Source organism: Canis lupus, chromosome 12 (assembly GCF_011100685.1).
Source record: "Canis lupus familiaris isolate Mischka breed German Shepherd chromosome 12, alternate assembly UU_Cfam_GSD_1.0, whole genome shotgun sequence".
In the NCBI taxonomy this organism is placed as follows: domain Eukaryota; kingdom Metazoa; phylum Chordata; class Mammalia; order Carnivora; family Canidae; genus Canis; species Canis lupus.
This window is the reverse complement of record NC_049233.1, coordinates 1,951,984-1,973,123: the sequence shown is the minus strand read 5'-3', so window position 1 is coordinate 1,973,123 and position 21,140 is coordinate 1,951,984. Positions and strand designations below refer to the sequence as shown.

The 21,140-nt window shown below is 36.4% G+C and overlaps 1 protein-coding gene across 24 annotated transcripts in view; it reads left to right on the top strand.

The window, feature by feature from the left end:
* The window catches only part of TSBP1 (testis expressed basic protein 1), a 199,985-nt gene that overhangs the window by 99,759 nt on the left and 79,086 nt on the right, over positions 1 to 21,140 (top strand). For all 24 annotated transcript variants that reach the window (XM_038553671.1, XM_038553668.1, XM_038553664.1 and 21 more), the window contains one exon: positions 8,719 to 8,739. In XM_038553671.1, the coding sequence (XP_038409599.1) occupies positions 8,719 to 8,739 (21 nt within the window). The remainder of the gene's footprint in view (positions 1 to 8,718; positions 8,740 to 21,140) is intronic.

Sequence of the window (21,140 nt, the reverse complement as noted above, 5' to 3'; positions counted from 1 at the left end):
ACCATGGACTTTCTTCAGAGAGTTAGAACAAATTATTTTAAGATTTGCGTGGAATCAGAAAAGACCCTGAATAGCCAGGGGAATTTTAAAAAAGAATACCATAGCTGGGGGCATCACATTGCCAGACTTCAGGTTGTACTACAAAGCTGTGGTCATCAAGACAGTGTGGTACTGGCACAAAAACAGACACATAGATCAATGGAACAGAATAGAGAATCCAGAAGTGGACCTTCAACTTTATGGTCAACTGATATTCGATAAAGGAGGAAAGACTATCCATTGGAAGAAAGACAGTCTCTTCAATAAATGGTGCTGGGAAAATTGGACATCCACATGCAAAAGAATGAAACTAGACCACTCTCTTGCACCATACACAAAGATAAACTCAAAATGTATGAAAGATCTAAATGTAAGACAGGATTCCATCAAAATCCTAGAGGAGAACACAGGCAACACCCTTTTTGAACTCAGCCACAGTAACTTCTTGCGAGATTCATCCACGAAGTCAAAAGAAACAAAAGCAAAAATGAACTATTGGGACTTCATCAAGATAAGAAGCTTCTGCACAGCAAAGGATACAGCCATCGGAATCTTCATAGGGATTGCACTGAAACTACAGATGGCCTTTGGCAAAATGTACATTTTAATAGTATTTTTCCATTTTCTAAACACAAGATAACTTTCCACTTTATTTGCATCTTATTTAATTTTTTGCACTAATATCTTGTAGTTTTCAGTGTACACATCTTTCATATCCTCAGTTAAATTTATTCCTAAGTAATTGTTTTTAATGCTATTGTAAGTGAGATTGTTTCCTTTATTTCTTTTTTCAGACAATTTGTTATTAGTGTAAAGGAACACTACTGATTTTTGTAGATGAATTTTGTATCCTGCAACTTTACTAAATTTGTTGATTAGATCTAACAGTTTTTTGGTTGAGTCTTCAGGATTTTATATATGTATAAAATCATGTCACCAGCAAAATATAATTTTGCTTTTTCCTTTCCAACTCTGATGCCTTTTATTTCTTTTTCTTGCCTGACAATGGAAATCCTTGTCTTGTTCCTAATTTTAGAGGAAAAGCTTTCAACCTTTCACCATTAAGTATAACATTAGCTGTGCTGCAGGCTTATCATACATGGCCTTAACAAGATTGAGTTAAGCTCCCTCTATGCTAAATTTTGAGGTTTTATTGTGAATTGTGTTGAATTTTGTCAAATATTTTTTCTGCACCTATAGAAAGATTTTTCTTTCATTCTATATTCGATATAGATATGAATTTGACATATCACATTCATTGATTTGAATGTGTTGAACCATCCTTGCATCCCAGGAATAAATTCCACCCAACCTGGTGAATGCTGCTTTAATATGCTGCTGAATTCTTTTTGTTAGTATTTTATTGACAGTTTTTGCATCCATATTCATCAGAGACATGGACCTGTAGTTTCTTATCTCATAGTGTCATTTTCTGGCTTTGTAATCAGAATAACGCTGGCCTCATAAAATGATTTTGATAGTGTTCCTTCCTCCTTTATTTTTGGAAGAGTTTGAGAAGTATTGGCATTAATTTTTCTTTAAATTTTTGGTAAAATTCAACAATGAAGTCATCTGGTTCTGGGATTTTCTTTGTCGGGAGATTTTTTTTTTATTTGATTCAATCACCTTACTAGTAATAAGTCTGTTCAGATTTTCTATTTCTCCTTGTTTTAATCTTGGTAGGTTACATGTTTCTAAGTATTTTCCCATTTCTTCTAGGCTGTCCAGTTTGTTGGCATATAGTTGTTCATAATAGCTTCTATAATCCTTTATATTTCTGTAGTACTAGATATAATGTCTTCTCTTTCATTTATAATCTTGATTTATTTTTTTAATTTTTTATTTATTTATGATAGTCACACAGAGAGAGTGAGAGAGAGGCAGAGACATAGGCGGAGGGAGAAGCAGGCTCCATGCACCGGGAGCCCTATGTGGGACTCGATCCCGGGTTTCCAGGATCGCGCCCTGGGCCAAAGGCAGGCGCCAAACCGCTGCGCCACCCAGGGATCCCTATAATCTTGATTTAGGTCCTCCTTTTTTTTTTTCCTAGGTTAGCCTAGCTTAAAGTTTGTCAATTTTATCTTTTCAAAGAACCAACTCTTAGTTTGTTAATACTTTCTATTGTTTTCCTGTTCTTCATTTCATTTATTTCTGATTTAATCCTTATTGTTTCCTTCCTTCTGCTAACTTTGAGCTCAGTTTGTCTTTTTATTCATAAGGGAATTGAGGTCATAGCTCACATCATTTTAGCACTGAATAATATTCCATTGTATGTGTGTACCACAGTTCATTTACCCATTCACCTACTGAAGGATACCTTACTTGCTTCCAAGTTTTTTCAATGATGGATAGAGCTGCTATACATATTCATGTGCAGATTTCTGTGTGGATATGTTTCCAACTCCTTGGGGAATACCAAGGTACAGGACTGCCTGATCACATAGTAAAATTTCCATGAAATCATCAAGCTATACCAAAGGAAATATACCATCTACATTCCCACCAACAATGAATTAGAGTTTCTGTTGTTCCACCTCCTTGCTACCATTTGATGATGTCAGAGGTTTTGCCCATTCTAACAGGTAGGCAGTGGTTTCTCGTTTTTTGTTTTTTTTTTATTTACATTTTCCTGATGAGGCAGGATGTGGAGCACCTATTCATATATTTGTCATCTGTGTATCTTCTTTGGTGAAGTATCTATTCAGATTTTTTGTACATTTTCAACCAAGGTGTTCCTTTTTCTTATTATGAAGGTTCAAGAGTCCTTTGTATATTTTGGCTTGTATCAGATAGGTCTTTTGCAAAGACTTTGTCCCAATCTGTGGCCTATCAATGTCTTTCACAAAACAAAAAAAAATTAATTTTAATAAAATACAGATTATCAATTATTTCTTTCATAGATGTGAAGTGTTATATCCAAAAACTTATCACCAAACCCAAGATAAATTCAAATATCTTTTTTGTTAGGCTGATTTTTACTACCTTTAACAATTTTTATCTTAGTACTCTTCTTTGAGCTTTTATTAGTTCTACTTCCCTAGAAGACATGTTTTAGACATCCAACTTGGTTTTCCTCCCTCCAGCTTTTGAGTGACATATATTTCTTTACTTCTTCAGGAAAATTTGCTCTTAGCCATCAGATTAACTAACCAACTCTTAGGATTTCTCACCCATTGGCAATCACTATGCCATAGAAGTCATGGTAGGATGGGCTTTTATTATTGATTTTCTGTGTACAAAATGGTAAATTCTTGTTCTTATATTGAGATACAGAAAGGAAGTTTTCTTATTTCCATGTCCTCCCTTAGCTAGCTCTTCCTTAAAAATAAGAACTGGGAGAAATCTGGCTCAGCACTATGGGTAGGATCAAGAATACTCTCCCAGGAACACAAATGAGTGGAAAAGGACAGCTTTTCCCAGTGTGCTTCACAGTTTTTCATATGCTACACTCTGCTAATGAACCAGGAAATCTTGATATTTTCCCCAGGCCACAAGAAAAGCTCTTAAATTAGTACTAACACCTCATCTCTACTATAGCTTCAAGGAAAAGTTTTTCCTACTCTTGCTCCGTGAAGATCTCTATAGAACCAGGAGTTTCAAAATTCCCCCATTTTCTAACAGCTGGCCTTCCTATGGCTATCAAATTGTTTTAGAGAGTAATGTGGGAAGAATAGGGAGTCACAATGTACTCACATCATTACATGTCATCATTCTACATATTAAATAAGATAAATACTAAATATTGCTGAAGAGCAACAGAAAAGAGCCCACTGATTATAATTTGGCACATCAAGTCCTTTAGAATGAAATAGGTATCATGCTTAGGGAACAATGACCCATACTAAGATTATCAAGCAATTAAAGTGAACAACCTATACATTCTACATTTCTTTTTTCAGCTAAACAAATAATTGACTGTCTTGAATTCATTGAATTCAATTCCTTGAAATCTTGAATTTCCAGAGTTCCTGTTCTTAAGTCTTCCCCTCAGATAAACAGACCTAAGAAGTAAGAGGAAATACTTTCTTTTGGGTAAAATCATGCTTTAAGTAATAGTTACACCAGAGAAGATACTCTGTGACCATCTGAAGACCCACTCAAAATATCCATAAGCAGGGGACATAACATTATGATGTGGAAAGAACTGAATTTATTTATTTTTTTATGGGAGTTCAATTTTCCAACACATAGCATAACACCCAGTGCTCATCCCATCAAGTGCCCCCCTCAGTGCTGATCACCAAGTCATCCCAACCTCCCTCCCACTTTCCCCTTTCCACTACCCCTTGTTCATTTCCCAGAGTTAGGTGTCTCTCATGTTTTGTCGCCCTCACTGATATTTTCACTCATTTTCTCTCCTTTCCCCTTTATTCCCTTTCACTAACTTTTGTATTCCCCAAATGAATGAGACCATATAATGTTTGTCCTTCTCCGATTAACTTATTTCACTCAGCATAATACCCTCTAGTTTCATCCACGTAGAAGCAAATGGTGGGTATTTGTCCTTTCTAATGGCTGAGTAATATTCCATTGTATACATAGACCACACCTTCTTTTTTTTTATTTGTATTGTATACTGTATTCTTTTTCTTTTATAAATTTATTTTTTATTGGTGTTCAATTTGCCAACATACAGAATAACACCCAGTGCTCATCCCGTCAAGGTCCCACCTCTGTGCCCGTCACCCAGAAGATTTTGATCTTGATGAAGTTCCAATAATTCATTTTTTCTTTTGTTTCCCTTGCCTTTATGGATGTATCTTGCAAGAAGTTGCTGTGGCCAAGTTCAAAATGGATGTTGCCTGCGTTCTCTTCTAGGATTTTGGTGGATTCTTGTCTCACATTTAGAGCTTTCATCCATTTTGAGTTTATCTTTTTGTATGGTATAAGAGAATGGTCTAGTTTCATTCTTCTGCATGTGGCTGTCCAGTTTTCCCAGTACCATTTATTGAAGAGACTTTTTTCCAGTGGATAGTCTTTCCTGCTTTGTCAAATATTACCTGACCATAGAGTTGAGGGTCCACTTCTGGATTCTCTATTCTGTTCCATTGATCTATGTGTCTGTTTTTGTGCCAGTACCACACTGTCTTGATGACCACAGCTTTGTAGTACAACCTGAAATCTGGCATTGTGATGCCCCCAGCTATGGTTTTCTTTTTTAATATTCCCCTGGCTATTCAAATAGAGTTTTTTCTGATTCCACAAGAACTGAATTTAAAATCAGCAGACATTTCTCGTCTGACTCTGAATCCTTTTTAGGTTAATTATTTGGGAATATCAGTTAACCTCTCTAGGTCTTAATTTCCTAGTCTGTAAAATCTAAAGTATGCTATATTAGAAAATAGATGATTGATACCTAAGCTCTGAAACTCTGTTTATATTTTTATTACCGTTCTCAGGAACTAAGATTAAAAAAAACAAAACTCTCTTTGTAAATGGAAGATATCATTATCTGTGCATGGAACAAAGAGGGGAATGCTTTGATCCATTTTGTAAGCAAGAAAAGCATAAAACTGCTACCATACTGTGTCGGATTGTGGCAGTCTAGAGCCAATTTATTAGCCAGAGTGATAACAGAGGAAGAAGAAGGAAAAAGCCCATGCAAGTAAATGTGTCTACCCTTCCCCTTTCCATGATGATCTTCCACATTGTCAGGCACACCTGACTTGGGTGACTAAATAATAATAATAACAAAACAAAATACAATGGAAAATGAACAATTGGGGCAGCCCGTGTGGCTCAGCAGTTTAGCACCATCTTCAGTCCAGGGCCTGATCCTGGAGACCTGGCATCAAGTCCCACATCAGGCTCCCTGCATGGAGCCTGCTTCTCCCTCTGCCTGTGTCTCTGCCTCTCTCTCTCTCTCTCTCTCTCTCTCTCTTTCTCTCTTTCTCTCTCTCTGTGTGTGTGTTTCTCATGAATAAATAAATAAAATATTTTTTTTAAAAAGAGAATGAACAATTGAGCCATTGGCTTCACCAGAGGACAATTAACCTGGGTAATGAGATTATCCCTCAGTATTACTAAAGAGACTAAGCAAAATTTATAATGCAAACACTAGAATTTCTTGATCTGACTCTCCACTGGGCTATGATAGCCCTTTCTTCTACAACTTCATAGCGATGACTCAGTAATCAGACACCCAGAAAACTGATAGTCCCTTGATAAACTAGTACTTTTTAGTTTCTGCAAAAGTTATAGTGAATCTGGATTTCTTTGATAATTCTGATGGACTGAGAAGTTCTCTAGTTTTGTATTTTCTACAAGGAATGGGTTCTTTTTTGGAAATAAGGGTTATTTAAAGTATAATTTTCCAGTATAATTCAGCAAATATTAATTTATATCTATTATGCTAAGTTGTTAACATCAGTCTGTCTCTAAGGAACTCAGAAGTCATTTGAAGAAAACCATACATGTAACCATAAACTCCATGTAACCAACTAATAACTTCGTTATATCTCTTCATGAAAGTAAATAACCTGTGGAGAACAATTAGACTACACTTGATTATTAAGAAAGTTCTATTCCATCACATATATTTTTAAAAAATAGAAAGTCCCTTTTCCTTGCAAAGCACATAGATCATTCAACCATTGCCTTATTCAAAGAAATCAACTCTTTACAAATTAATAATACAAATTATATATCAGTACGATAATGATGTAAGAAATAATGCTAATAGCCCAATGGTAGCAATTTGAAATGTGTTCAAATCTGGAAAGGAGAACAGCAAATCAATGTTTTTCTAACCAAATTAAGATTCATAAATATTAACTATAGTTTCTGGTTCTCTCACTCTGCTTTACTCAATATTATTAGGATGAGTTGATGTCACTGGCAACCCCACATCAAATGCCAGACATGAAAGAATTGGAACTGCTCCATACCCAATAAAATCTATGTAAATTTTCCTGTTCAATATTACAACAAAAAGAATAAACAGCAAGAGAAGCTGCCATAAATCCTTTCTGGATGGAGAAGTACCAAACATATTTACACATACATATGCATCCTACATGCATACATGTATATGTGTATATAATTTTACATGTTTCTTAAGTTGTGGAAATAAAACCTCTTAGTATTACTAATACTGCCTTTTCAACAAATAGTTTAGCAGACTTAGGATGGGGTGGTGTGAATGGAGTGAGAGTATGAGAGAAGAAATAAGATAGAACACGGGAAGAGGTAAAACATGAGACATTCCTAACTCTGGGAAACGAACAAGGGATAGTGGAAAGGGAAGTGGACGGGGGGATGGGGTGACTGGGTGACGGGCACTGAGGGGGGCACTTGACGAGATGAGCACTGGGTGTTATACTACATGTTGGCAAATCGAACTCCAATAAAAATTATATATATATATATGGAAATTTAATATATGTAGTGTCTCCAAGGTTGCATTCAAATCCCAATTTCTTTTTGAAGAAAATTGTGGGGGCACCTGGGTGGCTCAGTCGGTTAAACCTCTGCCTTAAGTGTCTGCCTTTGGCTCAGGTCATAATCTCAGGGTCTTGGGATCAAGCTGCACATCAGGTTTCCCTGCTAAGCAGGGAGTTTGCTCTCCTTGCCCTCTGCCCTTCCTCCCTGTTCATGCTCTCTCTTGCTCTCTCCTCTCAAATAAATAAATCTTTTAAAAAAATAAAGAGAATTGTGGGCTTGAAAAGAATCATAGGCAAAATAAACCCCACATTACTTTATATCTAAGGCAAATCATGATCATTTATTTTTATAAGCATTTTAAGGAGGAAAAAATGTCTACTTTTCTTTGTCCATGATAGGTACAGAAGGCAGTATTAATAACTATGGATGTTACAAAAAGCTCCATGTTCCTATATTTCATTCCCTTTCCCTTTTTGTCCAATATGATGAAAATGTGAATAAAGCAAGATTCACAAATTCTAATGCCTTAAACTTATAATGAAGTTTCAACCAAAGGCACAGAAAAATAGCCACGAATGTTGTTGCCCTCAATCTACTAAACTCAGGAAATCTGAAAAGAACCAGATTGGCACTATTCTTAAATTACAACAAAAGATACACAAGATGATTGATTCCATTGAAACTGACTTTTTCTATTCCAATACTATAGGTTCATTTTCTCATGTTCCTCACTAAAAAATAAAAATAGAATCCTTTTCCTTAATTAAAAATAAAGATTTGATCATTTGTAGCAAAACTTCCTGAACAAAAAATAGAAGTTACTTCCCCATTTCTCAGCAAATTTATAGAAATCTCGATAGCTCCTGAAATAAAAAAAGATGATAGGAGGACAAAATGGATGCACACATTTCCCAAACCTATGACATTTTTACTATAAAGACCAAGAAGAGCAGATAAAGATGATGGCTCTAAAATAGTCTAGCTTTAAAAAGAATCTCCTCAAAAGGATTATCAGAGGAAAATGACAGATTGGGCCTCTTCCATAAAGAAAACCACACTCACATATTTATATTTGTATTCTGTGGAAGACAGAACCCTCAGCAAATCCTTGAACTCCCAGGAACTCCCTTAACTTGCTGGGCTTTAGTTTATTACTTCTTTGAAAAGGTTTTGATCTCTTTACTTACTATTATTTTCAATACTATAAGTTATACACAAAAATAGTATTAAAGAAATCTGGACTTTCCTTCCCATAGGCAAATGATACTTATATATTTATTTTTGTTTATATTTCAGAAAAGACAACAGAGCCCTGCAGTAAGTTTCTTTTTTCTCTGTTTATTTTCTATTTGTGATTCAGTATTAATTGTCTGGAAGATCTCTGACTCCTGGTGATATTACCAGTTTCATTCTATCATATTTAAATATGAGCTTCAAAATGAGTTCAGGGTTGGGGGAGTGGGAATGTGTGTTAGTTTAACAAGGCATTTACCTCAACTCCCTGCCTAAAATTCCATTGGAATGAAATAAAGAAATGGAAAAAGCATATACACAAAGGACAAGGAACATGAGGAAAAGATATGAGAGCAATTTGTAAGTGTTGAAAATTTTTGAAAGCAGATTACTGACAGAGAAGATAGAAGAAACAAGTACAAACAGTAGAGAAAAGAATGTCAATTTGAAATTCAGGAAAGGCTCATAAATTGAAGGCAGAAATACAGGGTGGAATGTCCAGTTAAAAATCTTTATCTGACTAGTTCCCATTCAAGATAGCAATATAGGAAGATCATGAACTCACCTTCTCTGACAGACACACTAAATCTATGGCTCTGTGTGTGGGGGGGGTATGGAATGATTTCCTCTGAGGGGAAAAAAAGAACTGGTGAAGTAACCCCCTCACATGGGGTAAACCAGAGGGAAACCACATCAAAGTGAGTAGGAAAGGTTAAGACACAACACTGCCATATTTCCCACGCATTGAGGAGTAATCCATAATTGGGAAAGAACCCACAACCTGGAGCTTCTCCAGGAGGCAAAGGATTCATAACCCACATCAGCCCTACCAACCCAACTTTTAAGATCACCACTTGAGAGATGAGCCCCCAAAATACCTGGCTTTCAAGACCAATGGGGCTCATGCCCACAAAAACCAGATGTGGCCAACTGAGGAATGGCCTTAAAAGGGCACCCAGACTCATTGCTCCTACACCAGGAAAGACAGAAGCAGCCCTTTGAAATGTGCCCAGACATTATGTGAAAGAGACTCATTTTCTAGTTTTACAGTGTTGATCTGAGGTGCATGGGACTGCTGGATACTCTCTGGAGATGGAGACTAGTTACCACTATTTTCCTATTCTCCTTCCATCTTACTAGAGTCAATGGTTACCATCTTTTTCTCCCTCTTTTTTTCCTTTTCTTTTTTTTTTTCTTTTTTGACCCTCCTTTGGCCTTACTCCAACCAATGGGCACCACTAGTACCTCAGTTGTTTTTTCTGTATCTACTGACAGGTTTTGCTGCTGGCATCCAGAGGATGCCCCATGCTTGCCTGGCCCTGAAGACCATGGAGGCTTGCTTTCCTGGGTTCCATGAGCCCAAATTGGAGAATCAGCTCTAGGCAGACTACCTCTCTCAAGTCACTGCACAGACAGCAGAATGAAATAATACCTCCAGTCTTCCTCAGAAAGAGACCTATTTGCTTGTCCAGGAACTTTGGCCTGAGTTCTGGTTTGACACACTTTTAGGGGCCTACTGAAGTGCTCTCAGGGAATGGAGGCCAGTGAATATAATCTTTGTGCTTTCCCTCTGCCTTGCTCCAGTTCGCTGGTATTTTACAGAAAAGAGCCTATATCCTTCTCTGGCATCCAGATTTTTGTGGCTGCCAGGGAACACCTCTACATCACTTGGCTTGGGGGCCAGCAGGGCTTATGTGCACAGGTTCCACATTGAATGGAGAAAGAGCTCTTAAACAGCTAGTACTTCCAGCATAGCAACAGACAACACTCAGGAGCTCAATCATTCTGTGAAAGAAATCATTAGTTTATCATAATAGCCACAGCAAGAGTGGTAGACTTCTAGTTAAACAGACTGTAAACTTTTCCTGAAATTTCAGAGGACATACACTACCTTCAGAGTAACAGCATCTTTTGGTGGGGAGCTCTTATATAAGTCTAGTGTTCCTATTTTTATATCTGGTGTACTAGTTTTTGCAGCTGCTGACCAGGGGATACCTGTTGATCACCTGGCTTTGATGGGCAAAGGAGCTTGTTGTCCTGGGTCCCATGGGACTATAAGATTCAGAGACAGCTCCTGGTAGGCTATAATTTCCAGTGTACTGTACGGACCATATTGAAACACACCCCCAGCCTTTCTGTGAAAAAGGACTATTTCCAAGTCCTGGAACTTCAGACTTAAGAGAGGATATCAGCTTTGGCACACATCTAGAGGCTACAGAGGCACTCTCAGAAACATAGGCAAAGAATACCATCTCTATAATTTCCTTCTGCCTCACTACACCTCACCATTATCTCCACAAGGGAGCTTATACACTCCTCTAGATTACTGATTTTTACAACTGCTGCCCAGGAGATACCTCCAGACCACCTGGCCCTGAGGCCAGGAGAGCTTATACTTGTAGTCCTAATATATATATATATATATATATATATATATATATATATATATATATATAAATTCAGAGTTGCTGCATGAGAATCTGGCTTCCAATCAGCCTGAATTTAGGTGGGCTGACTGCTGACATCCTCCTCTTTGGGACACTAACTGGTCTTGGCATGCTCTCAACTACTGGGAGCTATTAAAGTCAAATAGACTGCTTACTCAATCATAAAAGTTTGAGAGACAACCAAAAGCAAGGTTGAGTGATAAGGTTAATCTCCTACACAAAAGGACAAACCTTCAAGATTGTGAGAAGCGGTTAATGCATAGAAACCAACACAGAAAATTAAAGCAAAATGAAGAAAAAGAGGACTATGTTCCATATGAAAGAAAATGATAAAACCTCCGGAAAAAAAAAAACTTAATGAAACAGAGATAAGTAATTTATCCAATAAAGAGTTCAAAGCAATGGTCATACAGATACTCATCAAATTTGGGAGAATGAATGAATACATGAAAACTTCAGAGAAATAAAAATATATGGAAGTTACAAACAGCAGTGTCAAAACTGAAGAATGCCATAACTGAGTTAAAAAAAATATACTACAGAGGTTCAAAAGCAGATTAGGTGAAGCAGAAGAAAGGATCAGTCAACTCAAAGACAAGGCAGTTGAATTCATCTCATCAGAGCATTAAAAAGAAAAAAGAATGAAAAATATGTATATATTTGAATTTTATTTCTTAATCTAGTCTGAAATACTTTCACATAACAGAAATATTTAAACTATCTAGTGTAATAAATAGTCTAAATATTTAGGCATCTAGTGTAATTGCTCATGTATTCGTATTTTTAAAAATCATATTACTAATCAGTTTGCTAATGATGATGACCCCCATCTTTACATCTTTTTTCTTTTTTGCATTCTTTTGAAATAATTTTTTTCATAATTCTATTTTCCTCATCTCATAGCATGTTAACCACACATTATTTTACTAATTTTTTAGGGATTATCACAGAGATGACAATATTCATCCTTATCTTATAAAACTTTAATATAAATTAATATATTTTTAAAATATTTTATTTATTTATTTGAGAGAGAAAGAAAGAGTGAGCAGGAGGCAGACAGAGAGAGAATCTGAAGCAGACTCCATGTTAAGCACAGAGGCCAAGGCAGCACTGAATCCCATGACTGCAAGATTATGACTTGAGCAGAAACCAAGAGTCAATGCTTTCCTGACTGAGCCACCCAGGTTCTCTGAAATTACTACATCTAACATTACAAATTAATAAGACAATTTAAGAAGTATAAGAACACTTGAACATGCTACTCCTTATTTATGCTTTCCTTGTCATGCTTATTAAAACTGCATTTACAGGGCCTCTGAGTAGCTTAGTTGTTAAGCATCTGTCTTCACCTTAGGTAATGATCCCAGAGTTCCAGGATTTAGTGCCACATCAGGCTCCCTGCTCAGTGAAGAGTCTATTTCTCCCTCTCCCTCTGCACCTCCCTCCCCCACTTGTCCTCTCTCTCTCTCTCATAAATAAGTTATATTTAAGTTTATTTTAAGCTTAATATATTTTTCATATATATTTGAAATATATATTTGAAATATACATTTCATATATATTTTTCAGTTTTTTAAAATAAACTTAAATATAACTTACACTTAGCTGTCATCATTTCTACCTCTTTAAATTCTTACTTTAGAGAAATAAAGAAAATGGCAATCTCATCTCTAATTTAGCCAAATATTTGTTTGTGTTTGTTTTTCTGAGAATAGCTCAGAACAAACCAGTAAGCCCCTTTTCTGTCCTCTATCTCTAGTATCCTTGGTTTCTTAGTAAAATATATTTTTTTCTCTAGGTATCATGAATAACAGTCTTATAAACCCCTTCATTAAAAAATATAATTGCGAAATTGAAGTTAAATATAAAAATTTTTTAAACTTAATTTTCCTTCAAGAATCTTGAAATCACACCACATTGAAAGAAAAACTATTTTTAAAAGGCAAAACCTAGGCACATCCAGGTGGCTCAGTTGGTTAAGCATCTGCCTTCAGCTCAGGTCATGATCCCAAGGGCCTGGGATTGAGCCCTGCCTCAGACTCCCTGCTCAGCAGAGTCTGCTTCTTCTTCTCCCTCTGCCCCTCCCCCCGCTCATTTTCTCTCTCTCTCTCTCTCAAATAAATAAAATCTTTTAAAAATAATTAAAAAGGTAAAACCTAAAAGTCTAAAAAAGGTGATAGAAACCATAAGTAGATGAAAATTTAAAACAAAAATGTTAAAGCTTAAAAAGTACAAACACAGTTAATCACACTAAAAGCTAAGTTAGTTATTACTTATATATACGATATACAAAAGCTTCTATATGATATACAAAACATCAACCATTAGTAAATTCAAGAGATCTATTCCTAAACTGCAGAAGCCAGATTGACCCAGGATTATGTGGTACCAGGTAACATTTCAATCAGAGATGTAAAGACGTGGCTGAGGAAAAGATAATTTCTAAAAACATTGTTTAAATAAGTCCATATACATCATCTCCTCCATTCCCCTCCATCAGGCTTCCCCACTGTACACACAACATACGAGAGTAGAAGAAAAGGACTTTATCCTCAGGACAGTTTGGAATCAGAGGAATCCTAGATACAAGGCCTCCATGTACAGAAAAAACAGAGAAGCTTCCTGATAATAGAGAGCAAAATAATAGTCCGCAACTTATATTCTTTCCCCAAAATACTCAAAGAATTTTAACAGTTTTATTACCCATACATGAGAGTACACGACCCTGCAAAGGAGAAAATGAACTATCCTAGAAGAAAGACCTACAGATTCTGATATTGAAGGTTACACAGAGAAAGCCAAGTGACCTGGGTGACAATCACTATCCATATACACATGATCAACTATTTAGTATTAAATTCTTCCAGTGTACTTCAGTGATCACTAGATATTGCAGAACAGATTTTACCTTGAAAATGAAGAACCTATTATGCAGAGAACAGGTAATTGCAGGAAATCAAGAAAACTCAGAAAAAAAGAAAATTTTTTTTATATGTTTAAGACATCTAAGAAGTTACTGATCTCTTGAAAAAAGGACAGGGTGATATAAAAAAGTGACATTCAGAGAACAAAAATGAGCTACCGAATATTAAAAATATGAGCAATTGGCATTAATATTCTATAAAATGGTTCGAAGATGATGTCAAAAGAAACTCCTAGAAGATAAAATGAAGCAAAAAATAAACAAAAAAGCAGAAAATGGTAATAGAAAGAAAATTAAAATAATAGTTCAAGATGATGTACTGTACAATAATAGGAGTGCCAGACAAAAGATTCTGTTTTTAATGGTGAGAGGAAAAAAGGATAGAGAAAAGCATGAGAGATCAAAATTGAAAAACCCCAGTGTTTTTTAAAAGAAAAAAAAAGAAAAAGAAAAAGCTCACTAAGTGCTCTGCACAATGAACAGTGAAAAAAAAAGCACATGTCAAATTACAGCATTTATTTTCAAAATATGCTGAGAATGAAGAAAAATTGACACTTACAAAAGATCAACAATCAGAATGTCATCATATTTCTCAAAAATGGAATCTAAGAAACGGAGCAAATGCATCCTAATTCTAAAATACTTCCAATGGATTACCTGCCAAGGAAATCTATCAAGCAAATATAAAAATTGTATGATTTAAGTTCTCAAAATTTTAATCTTCCATGCATTCTTTCTCCAGGAAAAAGTAAAGAATATACTCCATCAAAACAAAGAACATAAACCAAGGAAGAGGAAATGAAGAAATCCCAAAACATGCAATTTAGTACAGAAGGTCAAAATGTGGATTCCTAATTGTGATAGTATTTTGATATGCCACATAGGCTAGACATAGTACCAGATATTCAATTGAACACTAATCTAGGCGTTGCTGTAAAGGTATTTTGTGATTAAAGTCTGTAACAGGTTGGCATTAGGTAAGAGTTTATCCTAGAAAATCTGGTGATCCTGATTCAATCTGTTGTATGGCCTTTAAAAGCAGAGTTGACTGACAGCCAAAGCAGGAATCAGAAGAGTCTGACTCACAGAGAGACCTAAGACCTTGGCTAGTTAATAATGGTGTCCCTAAAGATGAAACGGATGGGGCAGCCCCGGTGGCTCAGCGGGTTTAGCGTCGCCTTCAGCCCGGGGTGTGATCCTGGAGACCCAGGATCGAGTCCCACGTCAGGCTCCCTGCATGGAGCCTGCTTCTCCCTCTGCCTGTGTCTCTGCCTCTCTCTGTGTATCTCTCATGAATAAATAAATAAAATCTTTAAAAATATATATTAGTATGTCAGAAGTAGAAAACAATTCCACTAATAATGCAAAGCCTTTCACCTCAGCAAAATTTCATGGGGTGCAAATCTGTGGGGCATGTCAAGATATATCTTTCATGATGATGAATAAGTTACTGCCTCTAGTTCCTCCTACCAATGGAAAAAAAAGCATAATGCCTAGGGGACCTCTTTGTATTTCAAGAGTCACTTACAGAATGACTTGAAAAACTGCTAGTTTTGAGTGGGAGTCAGAACAAGAAAAGGCTAGGCAATAGATCCAAGCTTCTATGCAAGTTGCTGAGCCACTTAGGCCTTATGATCCAGTAGATATGATGTGCTTGAAGTATTAGTAGCAGATAGAAATGCTGTGTGGAGCCTTTGGGAGGCTCTTAGGATTTTAAAATAAGTATCTGCCATCCTCTGCAAATAATTATTCTCATTTTGAGAAAAAGCTTTTGGATTGCTACTGAGTATTAGTAGAAGCTGAATGCTTAACCGAGGGCTACCAGGTTGCCATGAGATCTGAGCTGCCTATCATGAACCAGCTGTTGTCTGAACAACCAGCCCATAAAGTTGGACATGCACAATGGCTCTATTGCCCCTTTCTTAGACATCCTTGAAGGAATGTGAAGGGAAGTCCTTTCAGTGGGCAGAACTTCAAGCAGTACACCTGATTGCTCATTTTGTCTGAAAGGGGCAATAGTCAGATATTAAAGTCTATGTAAATTCATTGGCTGTAGCCAAAAGTTTGACTGGATGATCAGGGACTTGAAATGAACACAGGAATTGGTAACAAAGAGATCTGAGAAAGAGGATGTGGATAAATATCTCTGAATAGGAAAATAATATAAAGATATTTCTGTCCCATGTGAATGATCACCAGAGTAACCTCATCAGAAAAGGATTTAAATAAAATAGAGGGAACCACTCTGTGGATACCAGTTATCCTTCTTTGCCCAGTGAAACCATAAGCAAAGTGATCATGGTAGAAGGTTATGCATGTGCTCGGCAACATGGGTGTTTACTCATCAAGGCCACCTAGCTACAGCCACTGCTAGCTGCTCAATTTGCCAGTAGGAGAGAACAGCATTGAGTCTATAATGCAGCACCATGCTCCAGGGTGATTAGCCAGCTAAGTGCTGGCTTGTTAAATGCACTGAACTATTTACACCATGGAAGGAGTAGCACTTTATTTTTACTGGGATAGTTAATTACTGTGGATATGATTTGTCTTCCCCATATAGAATAATACCATCAGTGGACTAATAAAATGTCTCATCCACCACCATGGTTAACACACAGCATAGCTTCTGATTAAGAAATTCACTTCACAGTAAACGAAGTCTAGCAATGGGCCCATTCTGATAGAATTCACTTGTACTGTCATATTCCCCATTATCTTAATGCAGCTAGCTTGGTAAAAGAATATAAGGTATTAAAGGACTCAGTTACAGTGCCAACTAGAAGACAATACCTGGTCCTGATGAGGCAATGTCCTGTAGAATGTTATATATACTCTAAATCACAGTCCAATATACAACCAGGAATTAAATGGAATTGGCTTCACTCACTATTACTCCTAGTGATCCACGAGTAAAATGTTTGCTTTCCATTACCATGAATTTAGGCTTTGCTAATCTAGAGGTCATGGATCCAAGAATAATGCTTCCATAAGGACACAACAATTCCACTGAACTAGAAGCAAAGAACATCAACTGTTGACTTTGGGTTCTTCATGCATTTCAATCAAAAAGCAAACAAAAAAATGTTATTCAAACATGAATACAAATGTTGCTGGAAAAGTATTTTGTAGATGTGATTCAAGTTCATAATTTAATTCTAAGTAAGAGAGATTATAGTAGATGATTTGAGTGGACCTGATTCAATCAGCTGAAAGGCCGTAAGAGTACATCTGAGGCTTCCCTAATGAAGAAGAAATTCCCCTATGGACAATAATCTCAGACTGAGCCTACATATTCCAGCCAGTCCCAACAGCTGGCCTACTTTTAAATTATCAGAATTGTCAAGCCAGCTCACACAATCACATAACCCAGTTGCTTAAAAGAAAGCTCTAGTGTACACACACACACATACACACACACAGAGGAATATTACTCAGCCATGAAAATAGTGAAATATTGCTATTTGCAACAAAATGGGTGGATCTTAAGGGTATAATGCTAAGTGAAATAAGTCAGTCAGAGAATGGCATATATCATGATTTCACTCATATGTTGAATTTAAAACAAAACAAGTAAACAAAAAACCACATAGAGACAAACAATTAAATATAGAGAAAAAACTGGTAGTTACCAGGAGGGAGATGGGTGGGTGGATGGGTTAAATAGATAAAGAAGATTAAAAGTACACTTCTTAGAACTGAGAAATATATAGAATTGTTGACTCATTATACTGCACACCTGAAACTAATATAACAATAAGTGGATAAAAATAAGGTACATACTTGTTGCTCATAGTTGGAAGACAATGTGTGTTATACAAATTTGGGAAATCATGAAATATCATATGGACATTTTACAACTAAATATTAGTTCTAGAACCCCGACTCCCAAAGAGTGTAAGTTAAAAGGAAATAGGAGGTTTCCCTTGGAAACACATTAAATTTAAAGAAAATATTTTTTTCAAAGGCAAAACTATAGTATCTAAAAAGTAGCAGAGAAATAAGCAGATGAAAATTTGAAACAAAACTATTAAAGCTGTAAAGCAGATGGATGAATAATCAATAATTCAGCTATTCACAAAACATGAATCCTAAGGAAATTTAGGAGGCTAATTGTAAAGACTAGAACCAGAAGGCTCAGGATTTTCAGGTACCAGATAACATTTCAGACAAGCATGTGAGGGTGGATATTAAGACAGGATGGTTAGCTGAAAGTTTGTTAAAACAGTTTTACATAAATCATCTCTTCCACTCCTCTTAGTCACCCATCTACTTTGGTCTCACATGGTAGAGTAGAAGAAAAATGGTTTATGCCCAGGAAAGGTTAGATCAAAGGAACCCTAGATATAGGGATTTCCTATACAGGCAAAATCAGGGTGACACCTGATAGCAGAGGGACAATTATAAGAAGGTAGATCCCACATTTTTCCCCCAATGTATTCAGAAAACTCAGAAAGTATAGATAACCCATGTTTAGAGAAAATGAACCACCTCAGAGAAAAGACAGACAGATTCTTAAAGGCCATTTAGATAAACCTGACTAGCCGGGGTGGTAATTTGTAGTTAGGCACATAAGATCAGTTACTTAGTTTCATTTTTCAATATAAATGGACTTCCAAGTATCATAAGACATTGTAAGACAGACTCAAAACCAAAAGACCAAAAACAAAACACTCAAAACCAAGATTGTAGACTTAAACCATCATACAGTAAAAAGGAAATTAGGGAAACCAAGAAAATTTGGAGAAAACTGTAAAATTTTTAAAATGTATTTTAGATACATAAAATAATTCACTCATAAATCAACAGATTATATAAAGTACATTAAAGGAAAAAGATATGATATTTAAAATATGTGAAAATGACATACTAATAATCTATAAGATGATACAGCTATTTAAAAAAAGAGCTTACTTCTTAAAAAAATAGTAGAACAGCATGATTTCAGGTTCCCTAGGGTCACTAAAAGATTAGGCGGGTGCCTAAGTGTGTCAGAGTTTCCAAACATCGGGACAGGGAAGCCAGCTGAAAAAAGCGAGTTAGGTGCTAGCTTTCTGCTTGATGTTGCCATAAACTATGAACTGCTGCATGGTCGAGTGACCGCTTTACAAGCAGGATCCAGCAAAAGGCAGAAGCGTGGCAAGACTCCCCTCTTTCCCCTAGGAGGAATAGCACAAGTGGGCACCACAACAGTCCATAACGTTTGGAGACTGGAAACTGGACTCCTATGCCTGAGTGAGATAAAAATGCTTGGTCACAGGCTGGGTAAACAAAGAGGACAGAAATCAGAGAGACAAGAATTGATTGACTGCTTTTCTATGAGGGCTCACTGACAAGTAAGGGGAGTGAAATTTCAGCTCCAAAGCTAGAGATCAGGGTGCTGCCATTTTCATCCCCCACCATCGGTGCTGAAAGCCCTCAGGGAGCAAAATAGTGCCACATAGAGCAATTTGGAGCCACATAAATGAGCTCAGCTCCCTGGCAAGGGGGGGCACATTCTACCGGGGCTAGTACACCTAAGAATCAGTGCAACAGGCCCCTTGCCCAGAAGCCCCGCACGAACAACCAGTGAATACCAAGTTTACAGATCATAGAGAACTAAAAAACCTTCAGCTCTTGGGGAAAACAGCATATACCATTTGTGGTCTTTTTTTAATTATTATTCCTTAGTCTTTCAGAGTTTTTTTTTTTTTCAGTTCTTTTCTATTTTTAATATTTTATTTATTTATTTGAGAGAGAGGGACAGCGAAAGAGAGAGAGAGAGCAGAGAGGAAAGGGAAAAGCAGACCCAGGAATAAAACCTTCCCACTGAACAGGAAGCCCACCATGCGGTTCCATCCCAGGACCCTAGGATCATGACCTGAGCTGAAAGCAGACACTTAACCAATGGAGATACTCAGGCACCCCTCATCTATTGTCAATTCTGTCAATTTTTTTTTAGTTCTCTTAAAATTTTTATTTTTAATGTATACATTATATAATGCATATATACATTATTTTTTGTTTCATTTCATTGTATTTTATTTTTGTATATATATATAGGTTTCTCTTTCTTTCCTATTTTGCAATCTAGTTTCTTTTAACAAAGACCAAAATATATCCGGATCTAGTTTATTGTTTTCTTCTGTTTTACTTCTTGTCTGATTTTTTTTTCTTAATTTGTTTTTTTCTGTTTTCTTCTGCTTTGTTTTGTTTGTATTTTTCTGGTGGTGTTGTTGCTATTTTTGTCTTTTCTTTCTCTTTCATCTACTCTCTTCTGGATATAATGACAAAATGAAGAAACTCACCCCGAAAGAAAGAACAGGAGGTGGTACTCACTGACAGGGATTTAATCAATACGGATATAAGTAAGATGTCAGAACTAGAATTCAAAACAATAATAAAGATACTAGCTGGGCTTGAAAAAAAAGAATAGAAGACAGTAGAGAATCTCTTACTATAGAAATAAAAGAACTAAAATCTAATCAGGCTGAAATTAAAAATACTATTACTGAGTTGCAGTCAAAACTGGATGCTCTACTAGGATGAACGAGGCAAAAGGGAGAGTTCATGATATAAAAGATAAAATGATGGAAAAGAACGAAGATGAGAAAAAGAAAACTACTTATTCACAAAGGGAGAACTGGAGAAATCCGCAATATCATAAAGTAAAATATCTGAATAATAGGGGCCACAGGAGGGTAAAGGGTTTATTTGAACAAATTAGAGCTGAGAACTTCTCTAATCCAGGGAAGCACATGCATTCAAGTCCAGGAGGCATAGAGAACCCCCATCAAAATCAATAAAAATAGGTCAAGCCTGACATACAATAGTGAAGCTTGCAAATTTCAGAGATAAAGAGAAAATCCTGAAAGCAACTCAGAACAAGAGGTCCTTAACCTACAAGGGTAGAGAAACATGTTTCTGGCACCAGACCTGTCCACAGAGACCTGGCTGACCAGAAAGGACTGGCATGATATACTCAAGGTGCTAAATGGGAAAAATATACAGCCAGGAATACTTTATCCAGCAAGGCTGTTATGCAGAATAGAAGGAGAAATAAAGAGCTTCTGGGACAAACAGAAACTAAAAAAATTTGTGAACACTAATCCAGCCCTGCAAGAGGTATTAAAGGG